Below are 27,840 nucleotides of genomic sequence, written 5' to 3' on the forward strand. Positions count from 1 at the left end.
GATGAATAAACTTATCCAGTAGCATTCACAAAAGTCTTCGTTTTAAATTACTGATAGCAGTTGTCTTATTCCAACTTATTCAAAGTACATTCAATTGTATTTTCTTTTTGTAATTGAAAATGTGTCATTATAGAATGTGTAATTATCAATGATTGGTGGCACTTTTTCATTATCCCTCATGTACAGACTCAATCAAAATGAGTCTGCAATTTTCATGTAATTTTGTTGCCATTAATGCTTCGAGGGATCACACTTTTTTCCAGAGTTTCAAGAGCTGTCAACATTTCACTGAATTCAGTAGCTTCACCTTAAAGAGAATAAATTGTTGTTTAATTACGTTTTAAACAGCCTAGTTTATAACAGAGACTCGGAAATAATGAAAAGTCTTGAAATTGAATTGTTTGTACGGTGTCCTTCACCGTAGATCTGAGAGATAATAATATGATGTTATGATACATGTCCATTGTTGAGTACAAGCAGTGTATACAAAAATGGAGTCCTTGACATTTATAATCAACAGGATGTGATTTTGGCATTGTTTTCGAATTTGCCAGGGTTCATATTCGAAGTCACAAAAACTTGACGATAAAAAATCATTTCAAAGACAACCAGTCATCTAAATCCAGTATAGTAACCATATCCAAGAAATCTTTCCTGGCCATTCGAAACTTAATCTTTATTAAGTGGTATGTGCTACGATAGAATATATTCGAGAATATACCGTCCACATTAACAATATTCGGTGGTTTTAACATTTATGTAATGCTGATATATCTATTGTTGTACTGCGCTTTATTGCATAGTGTGGTTTTATTCTCTTACATATGTCTTGTTTATAATGTCCGAGTCTGAAACACTACAAATAATGGAGACTTCGATGTCCGTGAAGTACGCGGGATAACGGGCTAAGAGTCTAGCGTGTTAACAGTATGAACTGAGCGGGCTAGCAGTCTAGCGGGCTAACAGTGTGAACTGGGCGGGCTAACAGTCTAGCGGGCTAACAATGTGAACTGGGCGGGCTAGCAGTATAGCGGGCTAACAGTGTGAACTGGGCGGGCTGGCGGGCCAGCGGGTTAAAATTTAAAACTTAATTTATTGAACATAAAAATGTTATGATACATTATCTGGCAGTGTGAAGTGGGCGGGCTAACAGTGTAGCGGGCTAGCAGTGTGAACTGGGCGGGCTGGCGGGCCAGCGGGCTAAAATCTAAAACTTTATTGATTCAACATGAAAACGTTATGATACATTACCTGGCAGTGTGAAGTGGGCGGGCTAGCAGTGTAGCGGGCTAGCAGTGTGAACTTGGCGGGCTGGCGGGCCAGCGGGCTAAAATCTAAAACTTTATTTATTTAACATAAAAATGTTATGATACATTACCTGGCAGTGTGAAGTGGGCGGGCTAACAGTGTAGCGGGCTAGCAGTGTGAACTGAGCGGGCTGGCGGGCCAACGGGCTAAAATCTAAAACTTTATTGATTGAACATAAAAATGTTATGATACATTACCTGGCAGTGTGAAGAGGGCGGGCTTACAGTGTAGCGGGCTAGCAGTGTGAACTGGGCGGGGTGGCGGGTCAGCGGGATAAAATCTAAAACTTTATTGATTCAACATTAAAACCTCATGATACATTTCCTAGCAGTGTGAATTGGACGGGCTAACAGTGTAGCGGGATAGCAGTGTGATCTTGGCGGGCTGGCGGGCCAGCGGGCTAAAATCTAAAACTTTATTGATTGAACATAAAAACGTTATGATACTCTACTTGGCAGTGTGAAGTGGGCGGGCTAACAGTGCAGCGGGCTAGCAGTGTGAACTATGTGGGCTGGCGGGCCAGCGGGCTAAAATTTAAAACTTTATTGATTAAACATTAAAACCTCATGATACATTTCGTAGCAGTGTGAATTGGACGGGCTGACAGTGTAGCGGGCTAGCAGTGTGAACTTGACGGGCTAACAGTGTAGCGGGCTAGCAGTGTGAACTGCGCGGGCTGGCGGGCCAGAGGGCTAAAATCTAAAACTTTATTGGTTTAACATTAAAACCTCATATTACATTTCCTAGAAGTGTGAATTGGACGGGCTGACAGTGTAGCGGGCTAACAGTGTGAACTGGGCGGGCTGGCGGGCCAGCGGGCTAAAATCTAAAACTTTATTGATTCAACATTAAAACCTCGTGAAACATTACCTGGCAGTGTGAAGTGGGCGGGCTATCAGTGTAGCGGGCTAGCAGTGTGAACTTGGCGGGCTGGCGGGCCAACGGGCTCAAATCTAAAACTTTATTGATTGAACATACAAACGTTATGATATATTACCTGGCAGTTTGAAGTGGGCGGGATAACAGTGTAGTGGACTAGCAGTGTGAACTGGGCGGGCTGGCGGGCCAGCGGGCTAAACTTTAATACTTAATTGTATCAACATGAAAACCTCATGATATATATTTTTTAGAAGTGTGACAATATGAAAACCTCATGATACTATTCTAAGAAGTGTGAAGTGGGGGGGCTGGCGTGTTCATGATTCATTAATTGAAGTTTGCGTTATTTCATCATGGCAAAGAAACAGGCACAGTTATGGACTTACAAAAGGATTAAAACAAAAACCTTTGTACTCGAGCCAACTTGTGGCGAACTGGTTAATATACCAGACTCTCAGTGCAGGGGCAGAGATTGTTCTGGGGTCACTCCTGTCAAATATTCCGTATTAAATTTAAACCATGGTCTCAACCAACCAGGGATGGTTATGGAACTGGCATCTTTTGTTTTAATAGCAAAATCTAGACATTTTTAAAACTCCTAATCCCGGCAGGCTGAAACAAACTACAGACATTAACACTTAATTTAAGTGCTTTGACCGAGTATATTCAGCCTTTGCGAACATCGTAGATCCACATCAGTCGGTGCGCATTCGCGCCGTCTGCCAAGAATCTACACTGTTTACTGCCCAACCACTGAGTATGATTCTAGTGTCCAAGCACCGAACATTGTGGAACCTGATCAACCGGCTCTTGTTGGTGCCTATTGATATAAATCAAAAACGAGAACGGTGACCCCAAATTCTTTTTTGCTTGAAATGTTTCTGTTATCATATTTTAACAACATGCCAAGTTTAAAGAAATTCTATTGAACAGTTTTAATTTTGTCTATATGCCTATATGAAAACGCCCGAAAACGTCATTAAGGGTTAAAAATAAAATATCAACCATAAGAGTTTTTGTCGTCTTTTTATTCATGGACAGTAGTGAAATGATAGTTGTTGGTTTATCCGAACATAATTATGAAATAAAAATGTGACAAATATACCGACAATGAAATATCTCAATCAACATACTGCTGTCATTGATTCCCAGTTTTGCGGCATTTTCCGCAATTTCTGAATCTATATCACTAGGATATATATAATCTGCCGTAAATCAGTAGGCCTAATGGTTGAGGATAAGATCCTAAAATTGTGGGATTTTTTTACGAAATGCAACTCATTCCAAAAATGCAAACATCATTTTTGATCATCTGGACGGATTGTTAACCTCTCCTCTATTTTGTACGATTTAGACCCCAGGTGCCATTTCGGACAACTTTCAGGCTCAGGCGGACACCAGTTCTTGGTATAACCACCCACATTCCGCAAGCTAGTTGGTTAACGTCCTTACATGAAAATACATGTAATCACTATGGTAGCCTCGAACTCAGAGCTGCAATAAGACATAGTGAGGAAACTCTGATGGTACATCTGTCGGTATAAGTATGCCGTCGCTTTGTGGTTTTTCACAATTTGACATTCGTAATATAGTGCAGGAAGTACAGAAGATGGCCCATTTCAGAAGCATACCTGGATCTTTTATGTGTCAGGTGTAATGCACCGATACACGGGACCTCGCTTTAAAGTCCCATCCGAAAGACTGTTGGTAATGTTAGGGAGGAGCGGGGGGTCGAACTCAAACCCCTTGATTATATATACAAATGTATGTATTTAACCACCAGACCACAGATCCGCTCCTAAATAAATCGCCAGATTCCTAGATGTCCTTATGTTTATGGACAAGCTTCTGTCATTGCACGAAGTATACACCTATGTATGTACCTCTGGTGCATCTTCTGCTTCACTACATGAGGTTCTACATTTGACTGCCCTACTACTAAAATCTTATGTTGCAGTGTTTTTTTTCTGTTTCAGTTAAGATCGTTTTTTCTGTATACCATGCATCACTTAAATATCAATACGGATTTAAAACCATTTAGTGTACTCTCAAGGATCGTGTATACTATATGAAACAATCATTGTTAGCCCGCCGAGTTCACACTGCTAACAAATGCATCATAACGCTTTAGTGTTAAAATAATTAAGTATGGAATTTAGACCACTAGACTGCTAGCACATTACACTGTTAGCTCACCGAGCTTATACAGCTAGGAAATGTATAGTAAGGTTTTTATGTTGATTCAATTAAGTTTTAAAGTTTAGCCCGCTGGACCGCCAGCCCGCCCAGTTCACACTGCTAGCCCGTCACACTGTTAGCCCGCCCACTTCACACTGCCAGGTAATGTATCATGAGGTTTTAATGTTGAATCAATAAAGTTTTAGATTTTAGCCCGTTGGCCCGCCAGCCCGCCCAGTTCATACTGCTAGCCCGCTTCACTGTCAGCCCGTCCAATTCACACTGCTAGGAAATGTATCATGAGGTTTTAATGTTCAATCAATAAAGTTTTAGATTTTAGCCCGCTGGCCCGCCAGCCCGCGCAGTTCACACTGCTAGCCCGCTACACTGTTAGCCGTCAAGTTCACACTGCTAGCCCGCTACACTGTCATCCCGTCCAATTCACACTGCTACGAAATGTATCATGAGGTTTTTAATGTTCAATCAATAAAGTTTTAGATTTTAGCCCGCTGGCCCGCCAACCCGCCCAGTTCACACTGCTAGCCCGCTGCACTGTTAGCCCGCCCACTTCACACTGCCAGGTAATGTATCATGAGGTTTAAATGTTGGATCAATAAAGTTTTAGATTTTAGCCCGCTGGCCCGCCAGCCCGCCCAGTTCACACTGCTAGCCCGCTACACTGTCAGCCAGTCCAATTCACACTGCTAGGAAATGTATCATGGGGTTTTAATGTTGAATCAATAAAATTTTAGATTTTAGCCCGCTGGCCCGCCAGTCCGCCAAGTTCACACTGCTAGCCCGCTACACTGTTAGCCCGCCCAATTCACACTGCCAGGTAATGTATCATAACGTTTTTATGTTCAATAAAGTTTTAGATTTTAGCCCGCCAGCCCGCCCAGTTCACACTGCTAGCCCACTACACTGTTATCCCGCCGACTTCACACTGCCAGGAAATGTATCATGAGGTATTAATGTTGAATCAATAAAGTTTTAGATTTTAGCCCGTTGGTCCGCCAGCCCGCCAAGTTCACACTGCTAGCCCGCTACACTGTCATCCCGTCCAATTCACCCTGCTAGGAAATGTATCATGAGGTTTAAATGTTGAATCAATAAAGTTTTAGATTTTAGCCCGCTGGACCGCCAGCCCGCCCAGTTCACACTGTTAGCCCGCTTCACTGTTAACCCGCTCACTTCACACTGCCAGGTAATGTATCTTAACGTTTTTATGATCAATCAATAAAGTTTTAAATTTTAGCCCGCTGGCCCGCCAGCCCGCACAGTTCACACTGCTAGCCCGCTACACTGTCAGCCAGTCCAATTCACACTGCTAGGAAATGTATCATGAGGTTTTAATGTTGAATCAATAAAATTTTAGATTTAAGCCCGCTGGCCCGCCAGTCCGCCCAGTTCACACTGCTAGCCCGCTACACTGTTAGCCCGCCCAATTCACACTGCCAGGTAATGTATCATAACGTTTTTATGTTCAATAAAGTTTTAGATTTTAGCCCGTTGGCCCGCCAGCCCGCCCAGTTCACACTGCTAGCCCGCTACACTGTTAGCCCGCCGACTTCACACTGCCAGGAAATGTATCATGAGGTATTAATGTTGAATCAATAAAGTTTTAGATTTTAGCCCGTTGGTCCGCCAGCCCGCCAAGTTCACACTGCTAGCCCGCTACACTGTCATCCCGTCCAATTCACCCTGCTAGGAAATGTATCATGAGGTTTTAATGTTGAATCAATAAAGTTTTAGATTTTAGGCCGCTGGACCGCCAGCCCGCCCAGTTCACACTGTTAGCCCGCTTCACTGTAAGCCCGCTCACTTCACACTGCCAGGTAATGAATCATAACGTTTTTATGATCAATCAATAAAGTTTAAGATTTTAGCCCGTTGGCCCGCCAGCCCGCCCAGTTCACACTGCTAGACCGCTACACTGTCAGCCCGTCCAATTCACACTGCTAGGAAATGTATCATGAGGTTTTAATGTTCAATCAATAAAGTTTTAGATTTTAGCCCGCTGGCCCGCCAGCCCGCCAAGTTCACACTGCTAGCCCGCTACACTGTAAGCCCGCCCACTTCACACTGCCAGGTAATGTATCATAACGTTTTCATGTTGAATCAATAAAGTATTAGATTTTAGCCCGCTGGCCCGCTGGTGCGCTGGCCCGCAAGCCCGCCCAGTTCACACTGATAGCCCGCTACACTGATAGCCCGCCCACTTCACACTGCCAGGTAATGTATCATAACATTTTTATGTTCAATAAATAAAGTTTTAGATTTTAACCCGCTGGCCCGCCAGCCCGCCCAGTTCACATTGTTAGCCCGCTATACTGCTAGCACGCCCAGTTCACACTGTTAGTCCGCTAGACTGCTTGCCCGCCTAGTTCACACTGTTATCCCGCTAGACTGCTAGCCCGCTCAGTTCATACTGTTAGCCCGCTAGACTGCTAGCCCGTTAGCCCGCGTACTTCACGGACATCGAAAAATAAGACATATAAAATTGACATGCGATACATATATATGAGCCATGTCCATTATAACATTACTATTTTTGTTTAAACATTTCGTGTAATAAAATGTTTATCTATGTTTTTCTTTTATATAAATGAAGATACAAAAAATTGTGAAAGAGCTATATAATTGACATAATAATGATGCTGAGAGACGAAAAATATCCGTAAACGAGGAGACATTGGTGTGATTAGAATCTGGCAGCAAATGCATAATGCCGGAATTTAATTCAGCCTTGCCCATTCAGATTATTTTCTTCGTTATTATTACATATCATTACTTACATATTAAGAAACAAGATGATATAATCATGACATGCATTGTGCATGTTGTTGTGGATGTAATATTCCAAGACATGCCATACAATAGTGAAAACATAGTATTATGTAAATACATTTTAACACTAGTTATTTTCTACTTTCTGTGCTAATAAATGATTTTGATATTTGTTTTAAGTTAATTGAAAATTAATTATTTATACCGATACACTATGTTATTTCAAATTCTTATTTGACACTTCATTTTCAGCCATTGTGCAAAGTAAAACAATTATATTTAAAAATATAATATTATGCGTCAATAAGTTAATATACTGCGGGTTTTTTGTTTTTGATTGTGTGTATGTGTGTGTGTGTGTGTGTGTGTGTGTGTGTGCGTGTGCGTGTGCGTGTGTACTTTTATAGTTTCAAAAAAATTGCTCACTTTTTCATGTAACAAGCATTTAAAATGCTCTTTAAAACCATTATTTAAACGATATACTACTCATGTTTGCCCTTTCTAAAAACTTCAAATTTAATCTTTTCTGAGGCATATTGTGCCTCACATGGACATATGAATAATCATACGAACTAATTGGCAACATCTAAAATGGAATTTAATTTCTGTTTAATATGCTGGCATATTTGTCACGAGGTTCATGAACGAATCTTACCGGAAAATATGAAATATGCAATGGGCCTCCGTCTAAAGTAGTCAGTTGGTCGGCGACTTTCTCACCACCGTGGGATACAAAGCCCTAACCAAATCCCGTCGACTTTGAATTCTTTTCGTTTAAGGAAGTATGCATCAAGCATATTATATCCTAAAGAACTGATTAAACAAATACCCAAGAGTCAGTTACATGATACATGAATTAAACAAGAAAAGACACAGGGCATTGTGCTCTACTATTCTCGGTGATTAATAGCTTTACAAATAATGCCTTTAAAGGTCATGCAGAAATTAAATTATTTTTCTAGGAACTCAATGCATATATGTTAAAAATTATGATGCTAGAATAAGACTCCAAAAACGTGAGTGGAGTTATCAAGTAATTACTTGAAGCGGTTATGGAAAAAAAGAATGTGCAGGTAAAACTTTTACTTGGAAGTTCGCAAAGAGGAGTAAGTCATAAAAACCTTGCTAGAGTTATAGTTCTTGGTACAAGTGACCTACACTTTAAGGACTGAAGGTTCACGTAAATACCTTCAGTGGTAGATGCACTCAAAACTTTCACAACCCTGATGCTTTTGAGTGTGATATACCAACTTTTCTTCGAATAGTCGAGGTATCAAATACACAGCACTGCAAAAATATTCAATGTTTGGAGCGGATCCGTGGTGCAATTGCAACACGGACTAGAAGGATCACAAGCTCCTCCACTAATATGTAAACTAAAAGATGATTACATGCATAAATAATCGTTGAAGTGTTCCAACTGATTTTGGAACAGAGCAACTCCTGCAATTCTTTTGGAGCGTCGCATCATAGGCAACCGCACGTGGAAAAAAAAATAAAACGAAAATAAATAAATAAATGTATAATGATGTATGTGACGAGATTTGTTCGAAACATCCGATAGGGGGGGCGACTATAATACCACTCGTTTTTCAAACGGGCATTTAAAGAGATTGCTAACATTTTATTTATTCAGGTCAACGATTTTGTTTTCGATGATTTGACCTTGTAACCCAGTTTCTTTAAACACCGATTACCAAATCATCTTAAAGTAATCAGTAAAGGTTTTAATTGTATATGATTTGACATAACTTTTAAGTTGACAAACCTTGCCGCTAATTCCTTTTAAAATATTTGGTATCATACAAAAATTGTATTAGGGGACATCTACTGGTCATGGACAATTCTTAGTTTCACAAAGGCTTACTCCTTCTGACAAGGCTTTTACACAGTGTCAATATGACCTTGACATAATGACCTCAAAATCAATAGTTTTACAAACCTGATCTTATTTCTGAGCGGACAAAGATTTTACTCTTTTCTTATCTCTCACTGTGGCCTAGACTAGTAATATAATGACCTCAAAGTCTACATAGGCCATTAACTATTCAAAGGCAATGTCTTCACTAAAGGCACAAACCAATGCGCTTTCCTTCTCAAGTTACTTAGGGGATTAAACCTGGGGCCTAAACATTTTAGATCCAAGATTAAACACAATGTCATGACCTTGGCATTTGACCTAGAAATCAATAGCAGTCACATACTGTTCCTGACCAACCTCCCTCTCAGTTATGAAGACAGCACATTTAATAATTATCAAGTTAACAAGGGGACATCAATGTTCCTTATAAAGAAACATGCCCTTAAAATGGAACATGACACAATTCCTTTTTTTGTATTGAAATAAGGGCCATGGTTTCTTATCATTTTGTTACAGAATGAAGTTTTATTGTTCTCTAAGATGGCCCCCTGTTCAGACAGACAGATGAACATGCCCATTCGACCAGTTACCTTCAGGGATCATACTGCAGAATCATTTTTATTTGTGGGGCACTTATTTTCGTAGGCAGGTCGATCAACGAAAATAAGATCCAATGAAATTTCATTTCATCAGCTTTAAGATTATTTTGCATCACATTATTTACATTTAAACTTTTGGAAAAATAAACAGTTCACAAATAAAGTACCCACGAACATGTTCTTTTCTTTGTGACAAAACCACGAAATCTTTATGCCCACGAAAAATGAAGTGAATTCACAGTATAAAGGAGAGGAAAGAGAAGCAAAACTGGCAATAAGAGTCATGTGTGTATTATTATGTATGTTCCACAATACATCATACATGTTATCACATGGAATGCAATTATCTACATGCTACATAACAACAAATGGTCTACATAACAAAATAATAATAATAATAATACCAAGCAATTAATGCTCATTGAAAAATGAAAATACATCAAAATTTTACTACACAGACACTGTATATACCACATAAATAAAGCATAAAAAACAAAGAAACAGCTGAGGTTTTCTTAATTGAAACAGTACCTTTCACTGTATGATTTAACATGGGTTTTATTTTCAAATATACGAGAAAAAATCACTTGAAAATTATGGTTTATTTATTTAAATGAAACAATTATAAAACAAGTCTGGAAATAAATCAGTGCTGAACGAACAGTATCGACTCTCCTAAAGTTAAATACATTAAGAAGTTTAATGCATTTTATTCAAATGAAAATGTTTATGTAATTTAACTTTAAAATAATTCGCATGATTTTATGAACAAAAATTATTTGAATCTCTAGAATAAATCAAGTTTTTATCTTATTATTTTCACACAAGGTTCAAATATTTTTGTACCAAGTGACTCATTTGTACAAAACGATTACAAAAGTAGCAAATCAATCTGTAATAATGTTGTTTGTAGTATTGCTTTGTTGTTGTTTTTACCTGGGGCTAATTTATTTTTCATATGAACACATAAATAACCCTTCATATTCTTGTATCTCTACTTGCACAAACATGTATCACACTATATTCTAAAACGAGTATGAAAATATTTTTTCTGTAAACATATATTATCAACAAATTATCATTCAACACAATGGTTCGGAGAGCTCCTCAAAACTTTATTAACTGTATAATAACTTTGACTCTGATTTCCTTTCGTAAAATATTTTGCTCACTGGTATTCTTATATTTTATATCATTATGTACTTGTATGTACATGTATTTGATTCAAATTTTAATTTCCTTCAAACACCCTAAAATTTCATTCAATAATGCATAAAATTTTGTCATCTTTGTGCAGTAATCTGTTAACCTTATATAATCTAATAGGACTTAACCCATTACTTGTTTATCAAAGTCAAACAGCTAGGGATTTCTAAGGTCGGAGATTGTTTCTACAGACTTAAAGGTATAACCACACTGATGTACAAGTGTTAAAACTTGCTATTAAGATAACAATCTATTTAAGAAACACAGGTAAACATTATGTCATGGTTACTTGTTTCTTTTATAATTTATTAATTAACTGGATACAATCTACCGAGCAATTGCAACAATGGCATATGTGTTATATTCATTGACTTTTTTGTTTGTTTGATTGGTTTGATTGCTCAATTTGGAGTCACAGTAGCACTGTAAAAGTCATACAGGCATTTTCTAGCTTTCCTGGTGCAGGAAGACCTTTAATGATCGCTAAACCGTGAATTGTTATCAAACAGGAAAGGGTACCTGAGTAGAACATTCTCAATACATTATACTAGCTGGATAGCTTTCAAACATGAAAAAAAGCCCCTGGCTGGGTTCAGACTCACTCGGGCTGGTTCAGACTCACTCGGATGGGATGGGGATGAGGGGAAAGAGATTTGGTTAGTTGCCATAACCATTTGTGCCACAAGAGAACATTAGTGCAATTCTATAAAATTAAATTCATTTCGACTACAAATGTTCATGGCCTAAATAGTCACAGTGTTATATCCTATCCCATACATGTAGTTCCATCTGAAATTTATTTCTGATCAAAATGCAATCTTCAGAACACATTATTACTTAGTAATTCAAAGAAAAATTCGTTTCCTGTAACGATCACTACAAAAACACTCGTATTTTTAGTCAATATCATTAAAATAGTTCAATCATGATTTATCCTCTTTCAGTCCTTTTCACTTGTGAAACTTTTTTCTGTTCTGTAACTATAGCAAGAGCAACAGAGTTCAAAGATTTATCATTCAGTAAACAAAGTTTTGAAGAACATGGTCCTGTTGTGTCAAGTGGCATAAATTGATGATATTTAAACAACAAAAATATAATATCATATATATATCATCACAATCGAGTTGACGGTATAAACAACTGTTAAAATTTGAAGCAAAATCATTAAATTTGAAAACAGCAGAAACAACATATAAAAGTTTACGGTTGGACTTTTTTCCCAATTATAAGTAAGGGAAAAAAATGTCCCTTAGACAATAACTGGCAACTTGTGTATGATTGTTTTCCGAACAATATGATAATTATACACATCTAAAATAATGCATTCATTCAATGAAAATCAAGTAAGCTTGTTTATCAATCTTCTTATGTAGTTCTAAGTATCAAAATAATTATTACTCAAATGTTTGTCTGATTTTTTTACGCAAATTTGTCAAAAATAATGCATTCATTCAATGAAGTTTGTTAAAACAATTTTCTTACCTAGTACAAAGTATCAAAATACTCAAATTTTTGTCCGATTTTTTTTACGCAAATTTACATGTAACACATCTTTTGGTTTTCCAACACTTTAGAGCCTTGTCATAAATAACAGATGTACAGGCTGGCCCAAAATACAGGCTGGCCTGGCTCTAAATGGTTGAATCACTTTCGATTTTAAGAGAGCCCCTTCTTACGTACCCTGATTTTTAAAACTAACTGTCACCCTGGATTAATTAAAAAAAAAATCATAATTCAATTGTTTTGTTGGTGAAAATGTTGCAACAAATATCTTTTGTCAGAAAACGTAAGTACTCCTTAATGTAAGAAATACGATTCTAAAAAATGCATAAACAAATCACTATAGTAATTATCAAGTTTGCACAACAAATGCCCCCCCATCTAACTTTTCTTTAATTTCAAAAGTCATCTCCAAAAACACTTGATGACATTTTAACAAAAAGAAGGATCATAATGGTTCTAAATTTTAACAAAGAAACATGCCCCGGACACCTTGTTCCAATTTTCTCAGGGCTGAAAAGTCAAACTTTTGTTTAGAAATATTTTGTGGTGAATTTCTTACTGTAATCCACCAATCTGATAATTCAAATTAAAAGCGTTATGGTCATAAGGGGATCTGAGTAGTATTATTTTGAAACAAAATAAAAAGGGACATAACTTTTTAAGAAATAATTTTATGATTATCTGCCCTATTAAAAATGGTGTCAAATCTTCATAGCGGAAATTTATATACTAAGTATTTAAGTAAATGGTTTCGACGGTTACTGAGAAAATGTACATGAAGGATGTGGTTAACCAACACTGAACCAACAAGTGTGTCATGACAATAGCTTAGAATAGAGGAGCTAAAAATAGTTTACAATTCAGATAGTTTGTTAATTAAGTCAGTCTATTAAACATAATTCACATTACACATCTTAGTTAACACAAGAACACAAAGGGGAAAATAGTTATTTAACAGCCACATTACATAATTAAGTAGTAAACATTTACACCGACTCTAGTTTCTAAAATGTAGTGTTCTTTGTTAGATATATATATGTATGTATGTATGTAAGCAATGAAATCAATTTTGTTTAAACTAAGTAATAAACATACATTAAAATAAGATTATTTATTGGATGTGTTTCAAAATATATTAATAACACTCTATCTTCAAGTTATTTCGAAATGTAGGAATTATTTTATAGCTGAATCAGATAACCTGGTAGTTTATCAAGGGAGACAACTTCTGTTGTACTTGAAATTGTTTACAAGAGTTGTTTCCCTTTACATTAAAACAAAACAGAACAGCTGCACAGGTACTAGAGTTATTAGCTACAGGATGCTATTTACAAACAAAAATCCATTTTGTCTCTTTTTTCAAACATGTTTTCTCTTTATATCTTAATAAAAATATTACTATTCTACCGAAAAGCCACAATAATTACGTAACATATTAATTTTATCAATATCATCTTAAGTATCTTCCAAAAATAACTTGTGAAATTTGACATCATTTCTAAAAATAGACAGTAAAAAAGTACTCTTCACATGAGGAGTTCTATTTTTGCCTTCAAATCTTTGTCAATAACATAGACTGGTAACATTATTCCCCAGAAAGCTATTTCAAGACGTTCCTGGTAATTTTAAGACTGTTCAATGCAGAGTTCCAGTCTTGCCGACCATTTTCTATTGATTTAAGAAACATGCTGCATTTAAATTGAACTAATTTATAGCTTCTAGTATGTCCATATGTGTCACCTATACGTTTTTATTTATACAACTTAAAGCTGCACACCTTCAACATGGGGCTGTCAGTGGAACAATGTGATTGACAACTTTCAATGCTTGATAATAAAATAAGAGCCAGGATAATTTTAAATTTTCTAAGTTGAAAATTGGCCATAATTCTGTCAAAATTCATGTTACAGATATGGGCCTCGAATAGTGATCCCCCTTTAATATACTATCAAATAAGTGTTTGAAGTTTCAACCCATTTTATACAGTAGCTTTGGAGATACACAAGTACATTTATTTCAAAGCATTGCCCTATCATTTGTTTTTATCTTACTTATGTTTAAAGAAAAAAATAAATTTCTGCAAATATTGAGAGATGGAAAATGCTGTGATTTATACAGTGCCTTAGTTACCTTAAAGGGGACTGGGGCCAGGGGCACTCATACAGGGAAGTTTCACACTGTTTTGAAGAAAAAGGGTCTAGCTGTCAACAATAATATTCTAAATATCTAAGTATTCTATTTGGCAATATGATATTTTTAAGGGTCTTCTGCTTTAAGCAGGTAGAAAAAAATCTTTTCTTTTTTTTTTTTTCCTTGAGGAGATTTTAGTTAGAAATAGGAAAATGATATTAATTGGAGAGGGAAATGGGGCTAAATTTCGATCCAAAAATTTGTGAAATGAGAGCCCTGTGTTTACCATACAGTACAATATCAGATACTTTCATTAACTGACAAAGAATCTATGTTGTTTAATCATAATGTGCAGAATTTCCGTGTGAAAGACAAACATGTAATATATCATGGAACAATTCTATAATTAAAAACAATTACAGCGCATATATACTTCTTCCATTCATAACAATTAACTTGCTGATGCTGATGAGAAATGTTTTGTACTGTAAACAAGATCATTTTTGCAGGTGTTTTTTTTGCATGTGCTTAACATACTACGTAAAAAAATAACATTTTCACTTCCAGTCTTTATGCAAGAGGGAAACCATTCTTTCAAAGTTCATCAGATTAAAACTTAAATGAAATATAATGAGTTTCTAAATCAAAGAAAGAAAAAAAAAATTTCATAACTAAAACACATTATACACAAATAGAAAAATAAAATGTACCACAAAAATAACCTTGTTTACAATAAACACACTTATATTTGTAATGGTTACTTGACAAATGAAATGCATCAAAGTGCAAAACTGTGTCCTAAAAATCTGAAAGCTCATGTCTCCTAGTACAGGTGTCCTCTGGGATACAAAATTCAACCGCGTCACGACAAAAGCAACATAGTGCATTTGCGACCAGCATGGATCCAGACCAGCCTGCGCATCTGCGCAGTCTGATCAGGATCCATGCTGTTTGCTATCAGTTTCTCTACTTGTTAATAGAGTTGGTAAGCGAACAGCATGGATCCTGATCAGACTGCGCGGATGCGCAGGCTGGTCTGGATCCATGCTGGTCGCAAATGCACTATGTTGCTTTTGTTGTGACGCGGCTCAAATGAAGAATTTACATTGGTATCAACACCTAAAAATATTCATACTTGTGACAGGTAATTTATGTCCTTATTTACAGTCAAACCTAGCTCATGGATTAAGTCAAATCTAGCACATGGATTAAGGTCATGAAATTGTCCCCATCTAAATCTAATTTAGAACTGTACCATTGTTTACATCAAGGATTTCAAGATCATACCATCAACATTACAGAATCAATGCTGTCAAAATGTAAACGTAATTATGTAGTCTGCCCAGGGTTTGAGGTTATCAAGAAATTCTCTAAGCTCAAATTCAGACCTCTGGTATTTGATTGGTCGGAAACTGCCGCACAATGTATATTGACCAATGAAAATCCTTAAATTTGAGACCAAAAAGTTTATAACCAGGCTCTTTAATGGTGACAAATCATTCTCTGGCAAATAGCGCAGAAACTTGAAAATTTTGGTTATGGACAAACATACATAATTGTTAGTATTAAAATGTTTGAAACCATTGCTACAAAGCTTTTTGACAATTAATTGATAAAAAAAACATTTTTTGAGTTCAAGTGCATACAGGACTAAGGTCTACTGTACCAATGACAGGGATCACTTTTAAGTAGGATTCGTTATTATTTTTATCATGTCATACAACATTCAATATCAAAAAGTTAAAACTAGATTTACTAAAATGTGTTTATTTATTATGGCAAATTTACGTGGTTGTTCTCAAAACACTCTCAAACTTACATGATGAAAATCCATGGTTAATTAATTCTCCGTAAACATTTTTACTCAGGTTTGACTGTACTTAAAGTAACATGCTCGGCTTGCTTTAGTTTCAGTTTACTCTTAAATGTTTTTCCGGTTTCTCATAGAAGATAGCAATGAAAATGAAATGAAATGAAAACCAAGTAGAAATTAGTGAACATTCTAACAATATTTTCTAATTTTTTGACATTTTTTTTCTATATTTCTTTTTTTGAATAAAAAATATAAATATACATTATTAGAAGTGAATGAGTTTGTGTCAATGCAAGAAAACAGAATGTTAAAATAATAAACAGCAATATGAACATTTCATCTGAACATTATTATGATACCCACAATGCAATGTTTTGGCATCCTAATTCAAATAATTAATCTGAGTAATTATTAAAGCTACTTTTCCGCATTTTGAGACATAACTTTATCCCACACACCCCCACCCCACCCCCTTTATATCTTCTAGTTTTAAAAATACTTATTTTTGTTTTAAACAGGTACCATTAATTATTTGGTAGTCTTAAAGTTTTTTGTTACTTTTGTTTTTATGGTTGTATTTTAGGTAACAAAAACACTATTAAGGTCATATATTTATATATATAGCCACTTTCCAGAAGTAGTATCAGGTGCCTCTAAACGAATTATTCAAGTTATAAGCTACCACCCAGGTAGAACCACAGACCTTAATGAGTGGCGGTGTGGCCAAGGGGTAAACATGTCGGACTAGTAATCTAATGATTACTGACAGTGTGCGTTCAAACCCCATTGGGGGGGGGGAGCTGTTGTTTCTGTGAGTAAGGAATTTTACAATGTGCAGGCCAAGTGCCGTCAGATCATGGTCTGTACTTTCTATTTCTTCAGAACAAATTTTGGAATATTTCCTTAAAAATGATAGGAATAGTTTTGTCCAAATTGAGAGATGGGCAATTTAAGACAATTAAGCCGCAAAAGGGTACAGATGTACAGCCACCAAAATTTATTTCTTCTTCGCCACATAAAATGTTTAAGAATAAAATAAAATCATTCAAAACGGTTCAATCAAACTGTAGAGGAGTAGCTTTAGTAAATTTCTCAATAGAAAATCTATTCAGCAAGAAAAAAAATATAAATTTATCACTGTTTTAAAGTAACGAGACTACTTAAATACACATACCAAATTATAAGGTACCTTTAATTATCCAATCATACAAACTATGATTACCTAATGAATTTATTAATGGTTACCCACTTTCCAAAAAACAAAGACCAATGAATCACTTTCCCTGATTGAAATAAAGGATTTTCCATTTTCCAAAATTTAAAAAATACAAGTTACTTGGACTTAACAAAAGTATCATTTAAGAATTGAAACTTGCAAATTCAAATAACTTCCCGATATTAAGCCGAAAATCTCAAGGTTAAAAGACCCTTTCATCCTAAAATGATATATGAACTTTATTTTCCAACATAACACAAGGTGCCAAAATCTATTATTGCTAAATTTTGTGACCAAACTATCAATTGTTTAAATACTCATAACAATGGTTTTCATCTAATATCTTTTGATAAATTCAATTCAAAACATTTTACCAGTAGTACTCATGCTTGTATTCATTTAAAAATTAAGTATAGAAAAAAAATAGGAGCATGTAACATAAAAACATTCAGCTTTAAGTAAGTCTTGAAGAAAATAAATGCCCTACAATTAACCCTTAGAATGATGTCCATAAATACCATTGCAGACCAAAGTCATGATCTGCACTTTTTGCTATTCAGTCAGTTTTTGTATAGAAATATTTCCTTAAAAATAATAAATGGTTTTGTCCAGATTGAAAAATGGACATGTTCCATTTAAGATATTTAGGGTGGTAAGGGATAAATATGAACCCTCAATATTTTTGCTTACAAAAAAAAGCCTATAAAGACTCATTTGGTGGAAGTGGGCATTTTTCTAGACTAAATATTTAACATATCCCCATCAGTTTGACCCAATAATCATGTAGCTGGCAGGTTTAAAACAAAGTATACTATTTATTATATACTTATAAATGAAATATTGAGAAATATTGATGAAATAAAATGCGTATTTTCATTTTCCGTATTTTCACTGTAAAAATTTATTTTTCACTGCAGTGAAACATATTTTCCGTATTTTCACTCAGTTTTTGTATAGAAATTTTTTCTTAAAAATAATAAATGATTTTGTCCAGATTGAAAAATGAACATGTTCATTTAAGCTATTCAGAGTGGTACAAGATAAATATAAACCATCAATTTTTTTGTTTACAAAAAAAAGACTATAAAGACTTATTTGGTGGAAGTGGGCATTTTTTTTTGGTCAAAATATTTAACATATCCCCATCAGTTTGACCCAATAATCATGTGGTTGGCAGGTTTAAAACAAAGTATACTATAATTTTTTTTAAGATAAAAAACTTCATCTTTTATTGTGCATTCTCATTTTTCTTTCAGCATGTCTTGAATGAATTTTTTTATTGCTACAACTATCTTTATCACACTGCAAGTTACTATTGCCTGACAGACTTAACTCCTCTTAAGAACTTTGCATTGCATGTATAGCACAGTAATTTATAGAAATACCTTTTTAAAAAAACAAAAATGATGTTATGAAATGATCGCCATAACCCATATGTAAACAAAATTACACAATATATTTTTGAGGCATGGCTTTTTTAACATGCATTTTCCAGTCAGAATCTCCATTTTTAGACTGGTTCATAAACTCAAAGTCAAAAGGTTAGAAAAGCAAACTGAAGTTTATAGAACCAGTCATGATAGGCAGCATCTGATTGGCTAAATTCAAAATTCATTTTTTTCGAAATGGACCAATGAAATGTTATCTCTCTTTATTTTATAATTGGTCTCCAAACTTTTTGTTTTTGTCATACTTGTGATTCAACACCCAGATCTATATCACAGATAATCAAACTTTTGTCTGTTCACTGTCTGAAAGTCCTTTTGTCGTCTCAACAACGGCTTTTGAAACTTTACAATGATAATCAAACTGTTTTTGTATCACAAATATATTCCATTTCCAATAATATTTTGTCTTTTCACTTTCATAAATGTTTTAACGCATTAATATTCTCTGATACTGTATACAATAAATACGTCAGCTCCTTTTTTTTCTTCAGAAAAGTGATCAGAAATCGAGACAGGCATTTGATGCCGCCGCCATTTTGTAAAAGCCATCTTCCTATATTACTCCATCATAGTACAACAACACAGAGATCACCCATCTATCATTCTAGCCTATAATCATTATTGGTGTGGCATTTCCGTCCTTAATCATGGAGACCTTGGCATTCTCACCATTAACTTAATATTTCGAAAAGGATCATTTTCATCATTATTTGCATTTACTTGTTTCTTTCCAAGTGCTTTTTTGTTTTGGTATATATTTTTTCTTAATTCCTTATTATCTATTATTACTCCCAAAATAAATTCTAAAACAAATTCTACGGATCTTGCTTTAAATTTCTCATATTATATAAATATGCCCTTTTCCCCATTAGAATGACAAATCTCAAACCTCTCAATGTTTTCACTTCTCTGTCTCAAAATAATATCCATAATCTCATGAAAATTACCTATATGTTTCACATAGCAGGGTTGATTTTTTTTAAATCCCATTTTCTTTCACATTTTATGTTCATTTTCACATTTTATGTCCATTTTATCACAATTCCAACTTTCCAATACCATTGACATATCCTGAAAGCTTTCTTCTTGTTTTCACATGCCATGTGCCAGTCATTCATATTTCATATTCATAACTTTCACATTTTCATTTAAAATATTTTCATATTTTAAGCTCATAACTTTCAGTTTCACATCCCAATTTTCACATTTCGTGTTCATAACCATCATCTTTCATACACAAACTTTTCACATTTATATCTACTACTTTCACATTTCATGTTCATGACTTTCACATTTCACATAAACCTTTACACATTTTTTTTCATATTCAATTCTTTCACATTTAATCGAAACTACTTTCACATATCCTTATCTTCATTTATTATCTCCTTTAAAACTCAAATGCCTTACTGCAGTAAATTGTAACTTTACACGCATCATTTTCGTGTCTGGGCTACTTTCGTTTTCAACCCCAATAAACATATTGTGCATACGAGAGACGTAAACTGAAACTTATGAAGAAAAGGCAATTTTTGTTTTTCAATAAATATGACTATTTACATAGTTTGCAATTTTTCATATTGCAACTTTTGACTAAAAGATGAAAATGAAAAATAGAATATATCACAATCTGCACGGAGTCTGATCGACTTGGTTCAAAACCGTTGTAAACGTGAAATCTATTACGAAACATCTACAGCAATTCCGATCCGAGCCATTTTTTTAGTTTTTGTGTCACTATCACAAGATGTCTGTTTGTTATCAACTGACTGGCTGACCGTGCAGGTATCGCTAGTCGTTAGGATGCTCCGGACAGGACCTGTTCTTTTCAAACCATTTGTCAATGCAACTGAAATAGAACGAAAGTTAGACATGCATTATAATAGTACTCATATTTCGGGTCCATTTTTTGTGTCTTTAAACAGTTTTATTCCAAGATTTAATGCTTATATGAAACGGTGTGTCTTATCAACAGGCCATTGGTATACAAATGTACTAAGCTTTTAAGGATTCTTATTTCAAACAAACATGGTCTCAGCAAAAAAGTGCCGATTTCTTCAACATTTATAGTGTATAGTAGGTAACTACAAGAAGAGGTCAACTTTGTTGCAACAATTTTTAATCGTGCAACAAAAGCCTCATATTACAAACAGGAACAGCTGCTAAATTTAGTAATGTAAGCATATCTTAAGATATTTTCTGGGATGATTGTAGCCCTTGTAAGAAAGGTATGTGCTCAAACTGCCAAATGTCTCATCAGAGTTTATATAAAACAGTGACAGAACTTATGATATAACTGCGAAAGAACTCTTAAATAACTGTCACTGTGATGGACAAAACTCATATATAACTGCGAAAGAACTCATATATAACTGTTACTGAAAAAAACTCATATATAACTATGACAGAACTCATATATAACTATAAGTGACCAAAATGCCACAGAAGCACTATTTTCCATCAGCCATGGTATTTTTGTAACAATTTCCCCGCCCTGGTGCACCTAAACACCATATAATTGGGAGAAAATTGCTGTTGATTTAAGCTATATTTGGCCGACCTCACACATCAAATCTTGTAATAGACGGTCAATTTTATCTGGCTACTAAATGAGGAGGTAAGAACTGTCATCGTGTAGACAGACTTTACTGACTGGCCTTCTTTTTTTTCTCCCATCTTTGAGCAATGCCACAAAATTTCTGCCAAGCTTTCTCTTTTTTGGGAATTATGTTCACAAATCATTAAGGCCACTGGGTTCACTTCCATTTTAAACGAAACCTTACGATAAAATCTCGATTAATAAAAATAAAAAATTGGCCGTTTAAAAAAAATCCAGAAAGATTAGATGTCTTCGACTAATCGCATTTTTGTGTGTGTGATATTTGTCTGTGCATATTTCACATGTGTGGAAGATGACAAGTTAGATTATGACACTAATATGTTTACAACCCATTCTGCAGACAATTCTGTATTTAAATAAGATTCAATCAATACGGTTAATAATTTAACACGGGAGTCTTACAAACTGAGACACTCGTTACGACCTTATTGAATTTCATTTTTTACATCCCAAACAACTACAGTTCATCGCCTTTTTTATGCAATCCGTCTGTGAATAAGCCATTAGCTGATGATTATACATACAAAGTTACTCACCAGCTTGGCATATGACGCTTCTATTCATAGTTAGTCATACCAGATTAATAATTTTGCTACTTTTCAGGAAGGATTAGAATTATTACAATAGACCATCAAATACGGTCTTTTGTAATTCAATTCTCTACTGAAGCCCATTTACCGAAGCATTTTCGAAAGAAATTAACCTAGATTCTAATTGTCATCACCTAAACCTATTTATTATTTTTGTCAAACATGAAACTGATAATTTCTCTAAATGGCAGAGATTTTGAAATATTTTGAATTTTCCCCTCAAGAAAATGGTTTTGTCCTGATTCATAAGACGGGCAATTCCATTTAAAATATTTAGCTTGTTCAGGGTTAAACCAAAATACCCAATGGAAAGTATACAAAATCCAGGACTCAAAACTTTGTAGACCTGCTTTTTCTTACTTATAACACAAGACTATTATACTAACAGACGTTGAAATATGAATTTTTTTCAGAACGGTTTAAATTAAGTTTTTTTGATATATATATGATAAGAACATGTGCTGGGATTGACAAATATACATTTTATTTGGAATTTAAATGTGTTTTCAGCTCCACATCCCAAGTGTCTGTATACTGTAACTGCTGTTTCTTTCGTAACAAACTTAACAAAAAAAATCCTAATTTTCTTAGAAAACTTGATACTCCATCCGCTACTAAACAAGTATAAACTCAAATGTCAATGCAACTCTAGCTTGCCTTCTGCATAGTTCCGAATTTAAAAATAAACTCCACAAAACCCCATACTAAATATGCACAGAATTAAATTACACAAATTTAGAGTATTGCCCAACAGTAATTGTGGAGAAAAGTGAACTAAAAAGCAATTTGCCCAGCAGAATTTAGTGAGAGAAAGCGCACTTTACTTCAATTTTACAGTGACATGATTCATTCATGTTTCAAATCTAGGACAACATGCAGTTTTATTTTCTCTGCTGCCGCAACGAGACAACGTCTGCTAACGATTTTACATTTTTCAAAGATAGCAGACAATAATGTAAAGGGTCTTGCAGATTGCTAATAACTATTGTAATAAATCTGACTTTGTTTTATTTATTTATTTTTTTTCGATTTCAGCTCTCTATACTGTTGGCTGCATGATTAAAACATTTTTGATACTTGGAATCCCTGTAATTACAGATGGACTGTTCCAAATTTAAAACAGGGGAAGTCTATTATACAAATTCTGGGTTAACAGAACCATTTCTTCACTATCTAATTATGTACCTTTACATTTACTGGATTTTAGATATTTGACTTTTATCATACAACATAAATGCATTAAATTCAATCTAATTGGCATCTGGAGTATCATTCTGTAAAAAAGTTAAAAAAAAACAAACTTTTGCACATTTGCTTAAAGCATAAAACACTTACAAAAATCATTTCACAAAAAGAGAAAATTTAGAAACTTTTATATAGGAACCTGCAAGACTAAATTGTTGTAAAGGTCATTTGACAAGCATTATTGCATTTTCACACTGAAAGTGTGTAGACAAAGTGAGCAAAATTTCAAGAACCAAGTACAAAATATAGTCATTAACTATCTAGTTAACTTTGTTTTGACTATTTTAACATTCAAACCCAGGCAGCAATAAAACTATTTTTATTTTTTCTCTGGCTTCTTCTGCATATTTATCATTTATTCAAACAGGAAAACCTAATATATTTATAACTAGAACTGCCACTATCATGGCGTGAATACCCCCGCATACCACTTTGTCAGAATCAACAGTGGCCATTTAGAGCTCAAGGACAACCTCCCTGCCAAATCTGAGGTTACTAAGCCAGTGCATTGCTAAGTTATGTATTCTACATGCTTCAAATGTGAAAATGTCAAAATCAATACATTGCGGACAGGATATTCTTTAACAATTGAGAAGAAAAGCTTTTTTTTTGTCAAGGTCCCTGTGACCTTGACCTTTGACCCAGTGACCTCAAAATCAATAGGGGTCACCTTATAGTCATGATCAACATCCATGCCAAATATGAAGACTGTGGGTCAAAGGAATCTCAAGTTATTGGGCAGACAAACTTTTTGAAGTCAAAGTCCCTGTGACCTGGTGACCTCAAAATCAATAGGGGTCATCTTCTAATCATGACTAACCTCCATTCCAAATATGAAGATTGTGGGTCAAAGGAATCTCAAGTTATTGGGCAGACAAACTTTTTGAAGTCAAAGTCCCTGTGACCTGGTGACCTCAAAATCAATAGGGGTCATCTTCTAATCATGACTAACCTCCATTCCAAATATGAAGACTGTGGGTCAAAGGAATCTTAAGTTATTGGGCGGACAAGCTTTTTGAAGTCAAGGCCCCTGTGACTTTGACCTTTGACCTGGTGACCTCAAAATCAATAGGGGTCATCTACTAATCATGTCTAACCTCCATGCCAAATATGAAGACTGTGGGTCAAAGGAATCTTAAGTTATTGGGCGGACAAGCTTTTTGAAGTCAAGGCCCCTGTGACCTTGACCTTTGACCTGGTGACCTCAAAATCAATAGGGGTCATCTACTTATCATGACTAACCTCCATGCCAAATATGAAGACTAAGGGTCAAAGAAATCTTAAGTTATTGGGCGGACAAGGTTTTTTCAGTCAAGACCCCTGTGACCTTGACCTTTGACCTGGTGACCTCAAAATCAATAGGGGTCATCTACTAATCATGACTTACCTCCATGCCAAATATGAAGACTGTAGGTCAAAGGAATCTTAAGTTATTGGGCGGACAAGCTTTTTTAAGTCAATGCCCCTGTGACCTTGACCTTTGACCTAGTGACCTCAAAATCAATAGGGGTCATCTACTAATCATGACTAACCTCCATGCCAAATATAAAGACTAAGGGTCAAAGGAATCTTAAGTTATTGGGCGGACAAGAAAAAACCGACGGACGGCCGGACAGCCGGACAAGCTGATTCCAGTATACCCCCCTTACAACTTTGTTGTGCGGGGGTATAAATACAATCAACTTTATTGTCACAGAAAAAACATGTGCCAATACCATGTGTAAAATTTGAGATCCATGGATATCTTGCTTTACTGTAGTTCAGCATAAACGTTTTTATTATGTATAATGGGTTTCTTAACCTTCACCACTGAAACAACCCATATGGGCAAGCATGATTTAGGTCATATGATGACTAAGGAGAAATAAGGGCCAAAGTTACCTTTCAGGACACTGGGGCCCTCATGTAAGGGAATTTTGCAACATTTTGAAGAAAAAGTGGGAAAAATTTATGTCAACAAAAATACTCATTCTGCTATTGTAACTACATATTGTATTTTGCAAAAAGCAAATTTCAATATGATATTGCGGACATGGGGGAATGGGGTCGAATTTCAGCCCCAAAAATCATGAAATGAGGGCCCCGCAGAAAAACAAGTGGGCACCCAAGTTCAACCGCAAATCCAGGATAGCTTTATTCTATGTATACGTACCCTTTATGGTAAATACAGAGACATGGTAATCTTGCTATAGTATCTCCCTGATCTAATTCATCAAAGCATATTACACATTCCCCTTTGTTTTCTGTTAATACATCCTCTGAAATCAATAAGACAAACAATTTGGTTTCTTAATTGCAACAATTATTTCCAATTTACAAACAATTATCTTCATAGTGAATGCAATATGACAGTGTTATCCTCAAACCCATATTATAAAAATACTATTTCCTCAATATATTCAAATCCTCAAAAAGAGCGTTCGGTAGGACAGCACACTCAACTATTCTTAGTGCTTGATGGAAAAAGAGCCTTGATAATGTAAATTTTTCTAAGTTCACATAAGGGCCAATTATTTTTTTCAAATCCATGTTACAGTTATAGGCCTTGGAGAGTCGGTCCTATTATGCTCTCAAAGAAGTTTATAAAATGTCAACTTGTTTCAAAGCCAAAGGTCAAAGGATTATGAAAATATCTGAGGTGGTACACAAACTTTAGTTGAAAAGGGGCCATTATTCTGTCAAAATACTTGATAGAGCTATCTCCTCCTGTGTACAGGTTTGGGGCATGATGGTGATCAGATGTGCAAAGTTTCAAAACCATCTGTCTATGGACTTTGAAATTATTTGAAGTTGTATACAAACTTTAACATAAGTGGTTAAGCCAACGATCGGGTGTCTAGGATAGCGCTTCTTATTCTTATCGAATAGTCGAGCTAAAATATCATACTGTGCATGTACTCATGGAAATATTAATGCTGTTCCTGAGAATAACTTTTAACATCAGTGAAAATAACTGATAATTGGTTTCATTATTTTCTCTAAACATTGTGAATGGAAGTCTAATCTACCAAATGTTGTCTTGCTGATTAACTAAATACAAAAATAAATCCATGTTTATGTTTAATAAAACATTTAATAGTGGTATATGTCTGTTTTGTAGGAACAAAAATTACAATGTAAAGGTATTACGGTGACTTTCCAGTTTTACTGGTTCAGGAAGATCTCGGTAGAACCACACATCTTCGGTTAGCTAGTTGGTTAGCTTCCTTGCATGAAAGATTCCAGTTTCGCTGATGAGATTTGAACCCACAGCAGTGAGGGTCAAGTGATTTGTACAGTGGTATAAAATAAAGGAAAGACAACACTCAGCAAAGGTCAGTTATCAACAATTTCTAGGCTAACCTTGGTCAAACCACTACCAACAACCTGTTGTCAAAAGATAAGGTCATAAATATACAGATAACACAGAAATATACAGTATATGATTATTTTTACCAAGTTCCTCTGGTTCAAATATATAAATTTTCAAGAAAGCAATTTTCTTTAATGGAAAATTAAAAGTCTCTTGTGAAGCTATTCAGACAAAATATTATGTATACTTACCATTATAAGTTATTCTTGGTTTTGTAAGACACACCACCAGATGGCATTCTATGTCGTCTGGCGAGATAAATTTGGAGCAAACCGGACATTTTATACCTGAAAAACATGAAACAAGATTCTGATTAATAAACATAATCACGTAATTCATATTCAATATACCTATAAACACAAGGATAATTGTGTTTAATACTTAGCCTCTTTAGATTTATTTTTTGGTGGTGGTACCCACTGGTTTGGGGATTAAACTACATGTACCAGTACTTGCACTTTTCAGTCTCCTAGAATCAGTATGCAAATTACCTTCTAAAACTGTGTATGTCTTAATAATTAACCTTCTGAATTTCAGTGACTGAGGACAAAAAGGTTTCTTGAAAGTGCCAAGCCAATTGGCATCTTACTCGTAAGGCTAAAACACCTAACCCTTCTCATTGGTGCAAAAAAAAAGGAGACTAGATAATAATTATTCATGTATATAATTTATATTCTATAGCTAAATAGATATTATACTGTACCAGAAACAAAACATTTATCACATAAATTGAAGCAGTTCAATGACTGTTGAAAAGGCCTATAAATGTGATATTCTAGTTAAAACAATGAATAACTTTTTATTTGTAGCTATAAAAAGAACCTATTAATGTTTAACATACATCCTCAGGGGCTTTTATCATTTCTGATGTTTTAAAATATTGAGAGATCTCGGTTTCTGATTGGGATTATGATGATGGTTGGGAAAGTATCAATACAAGTAGTATGGTTGCTTGACAAAATATGCTTGTTTATAAAATATCCAATTTCTGCTCAGTTATAATCGTTCATGTATTTATGTAACTAGTCATTTTTTAATACAAAATATGACCAATACTTATTTCTGGTTACTATCATTCTTATATTCTATATGAGCCGCGTCAGGA

At 35.0% G+C, this 27,840-nt stretch overlaps 1 protein-coding gene across 1 annotated transcript; it reads right to left on the reverse strand.

Annotated features, from left to right (window-relative positions):
- Positions 1-19,335: 19,335 nt before the first annotated feature.
- Positions 19,336-27,597, reverse strand: LOC132723819 (E3 ubiquitin-protein ligase ZNRF2-like). Its single transcript, XM_060708602.1, has 4 exons — positions 27,577-27,597; positions 26,927-27,044; positions 25,536-25,641; positions 19,336-20,777 (listed from the first exon to the last, which is right to left on the reverse strand). The coding sequence occupies exons 1-4, from the start codon at positions 27,595-27,597 to the stop codon at positions 20,720-20,722; spliced, it is 303 nt and encodes a 100-aa protein (XP_060564585.1). The 3' UTR covers positions 19,336-20,719.
- Positions 27,598-27,840: the final 243 nt, after the last annotated feature.

This window comes from Ruditapes philippinarum, unplaced genomic scaffold, assembly GCF_026571515.1.
Source record: "Ruditapes philippinarum isolate M1 unplaced genomic scaffold, ASM2657151v2 ctg5482_1_1_1_1, whole genome shotgun sequence".
NCBI lineage: Eukaryota > Metazoa > Mollusca > Bivalvia > Venerida > Veneridae > Ruditapes > Ruditapes philippinarum.

Coding starts and splice junctions, on each gene's coding strand:
- LOC132723819 (XM_060708602.1), bottom strand. CDS start 27,597: ATGATAAAAGCCCCTGAGGAT. Junction 27,045..27,576: donor TGATAAAAGCCCCTGAGGAT/GTATGTTAAACA, acceptor TTTATTAATCAG/AATCTTGTTTCATGTTTTTC. Junction 20,778..25,535: donor CTCTGTATTTACCATAAAGG/GTACGTATACAT, acceptor GTTCTATTTCAG/TTGCATTGACAAATGGTTTG.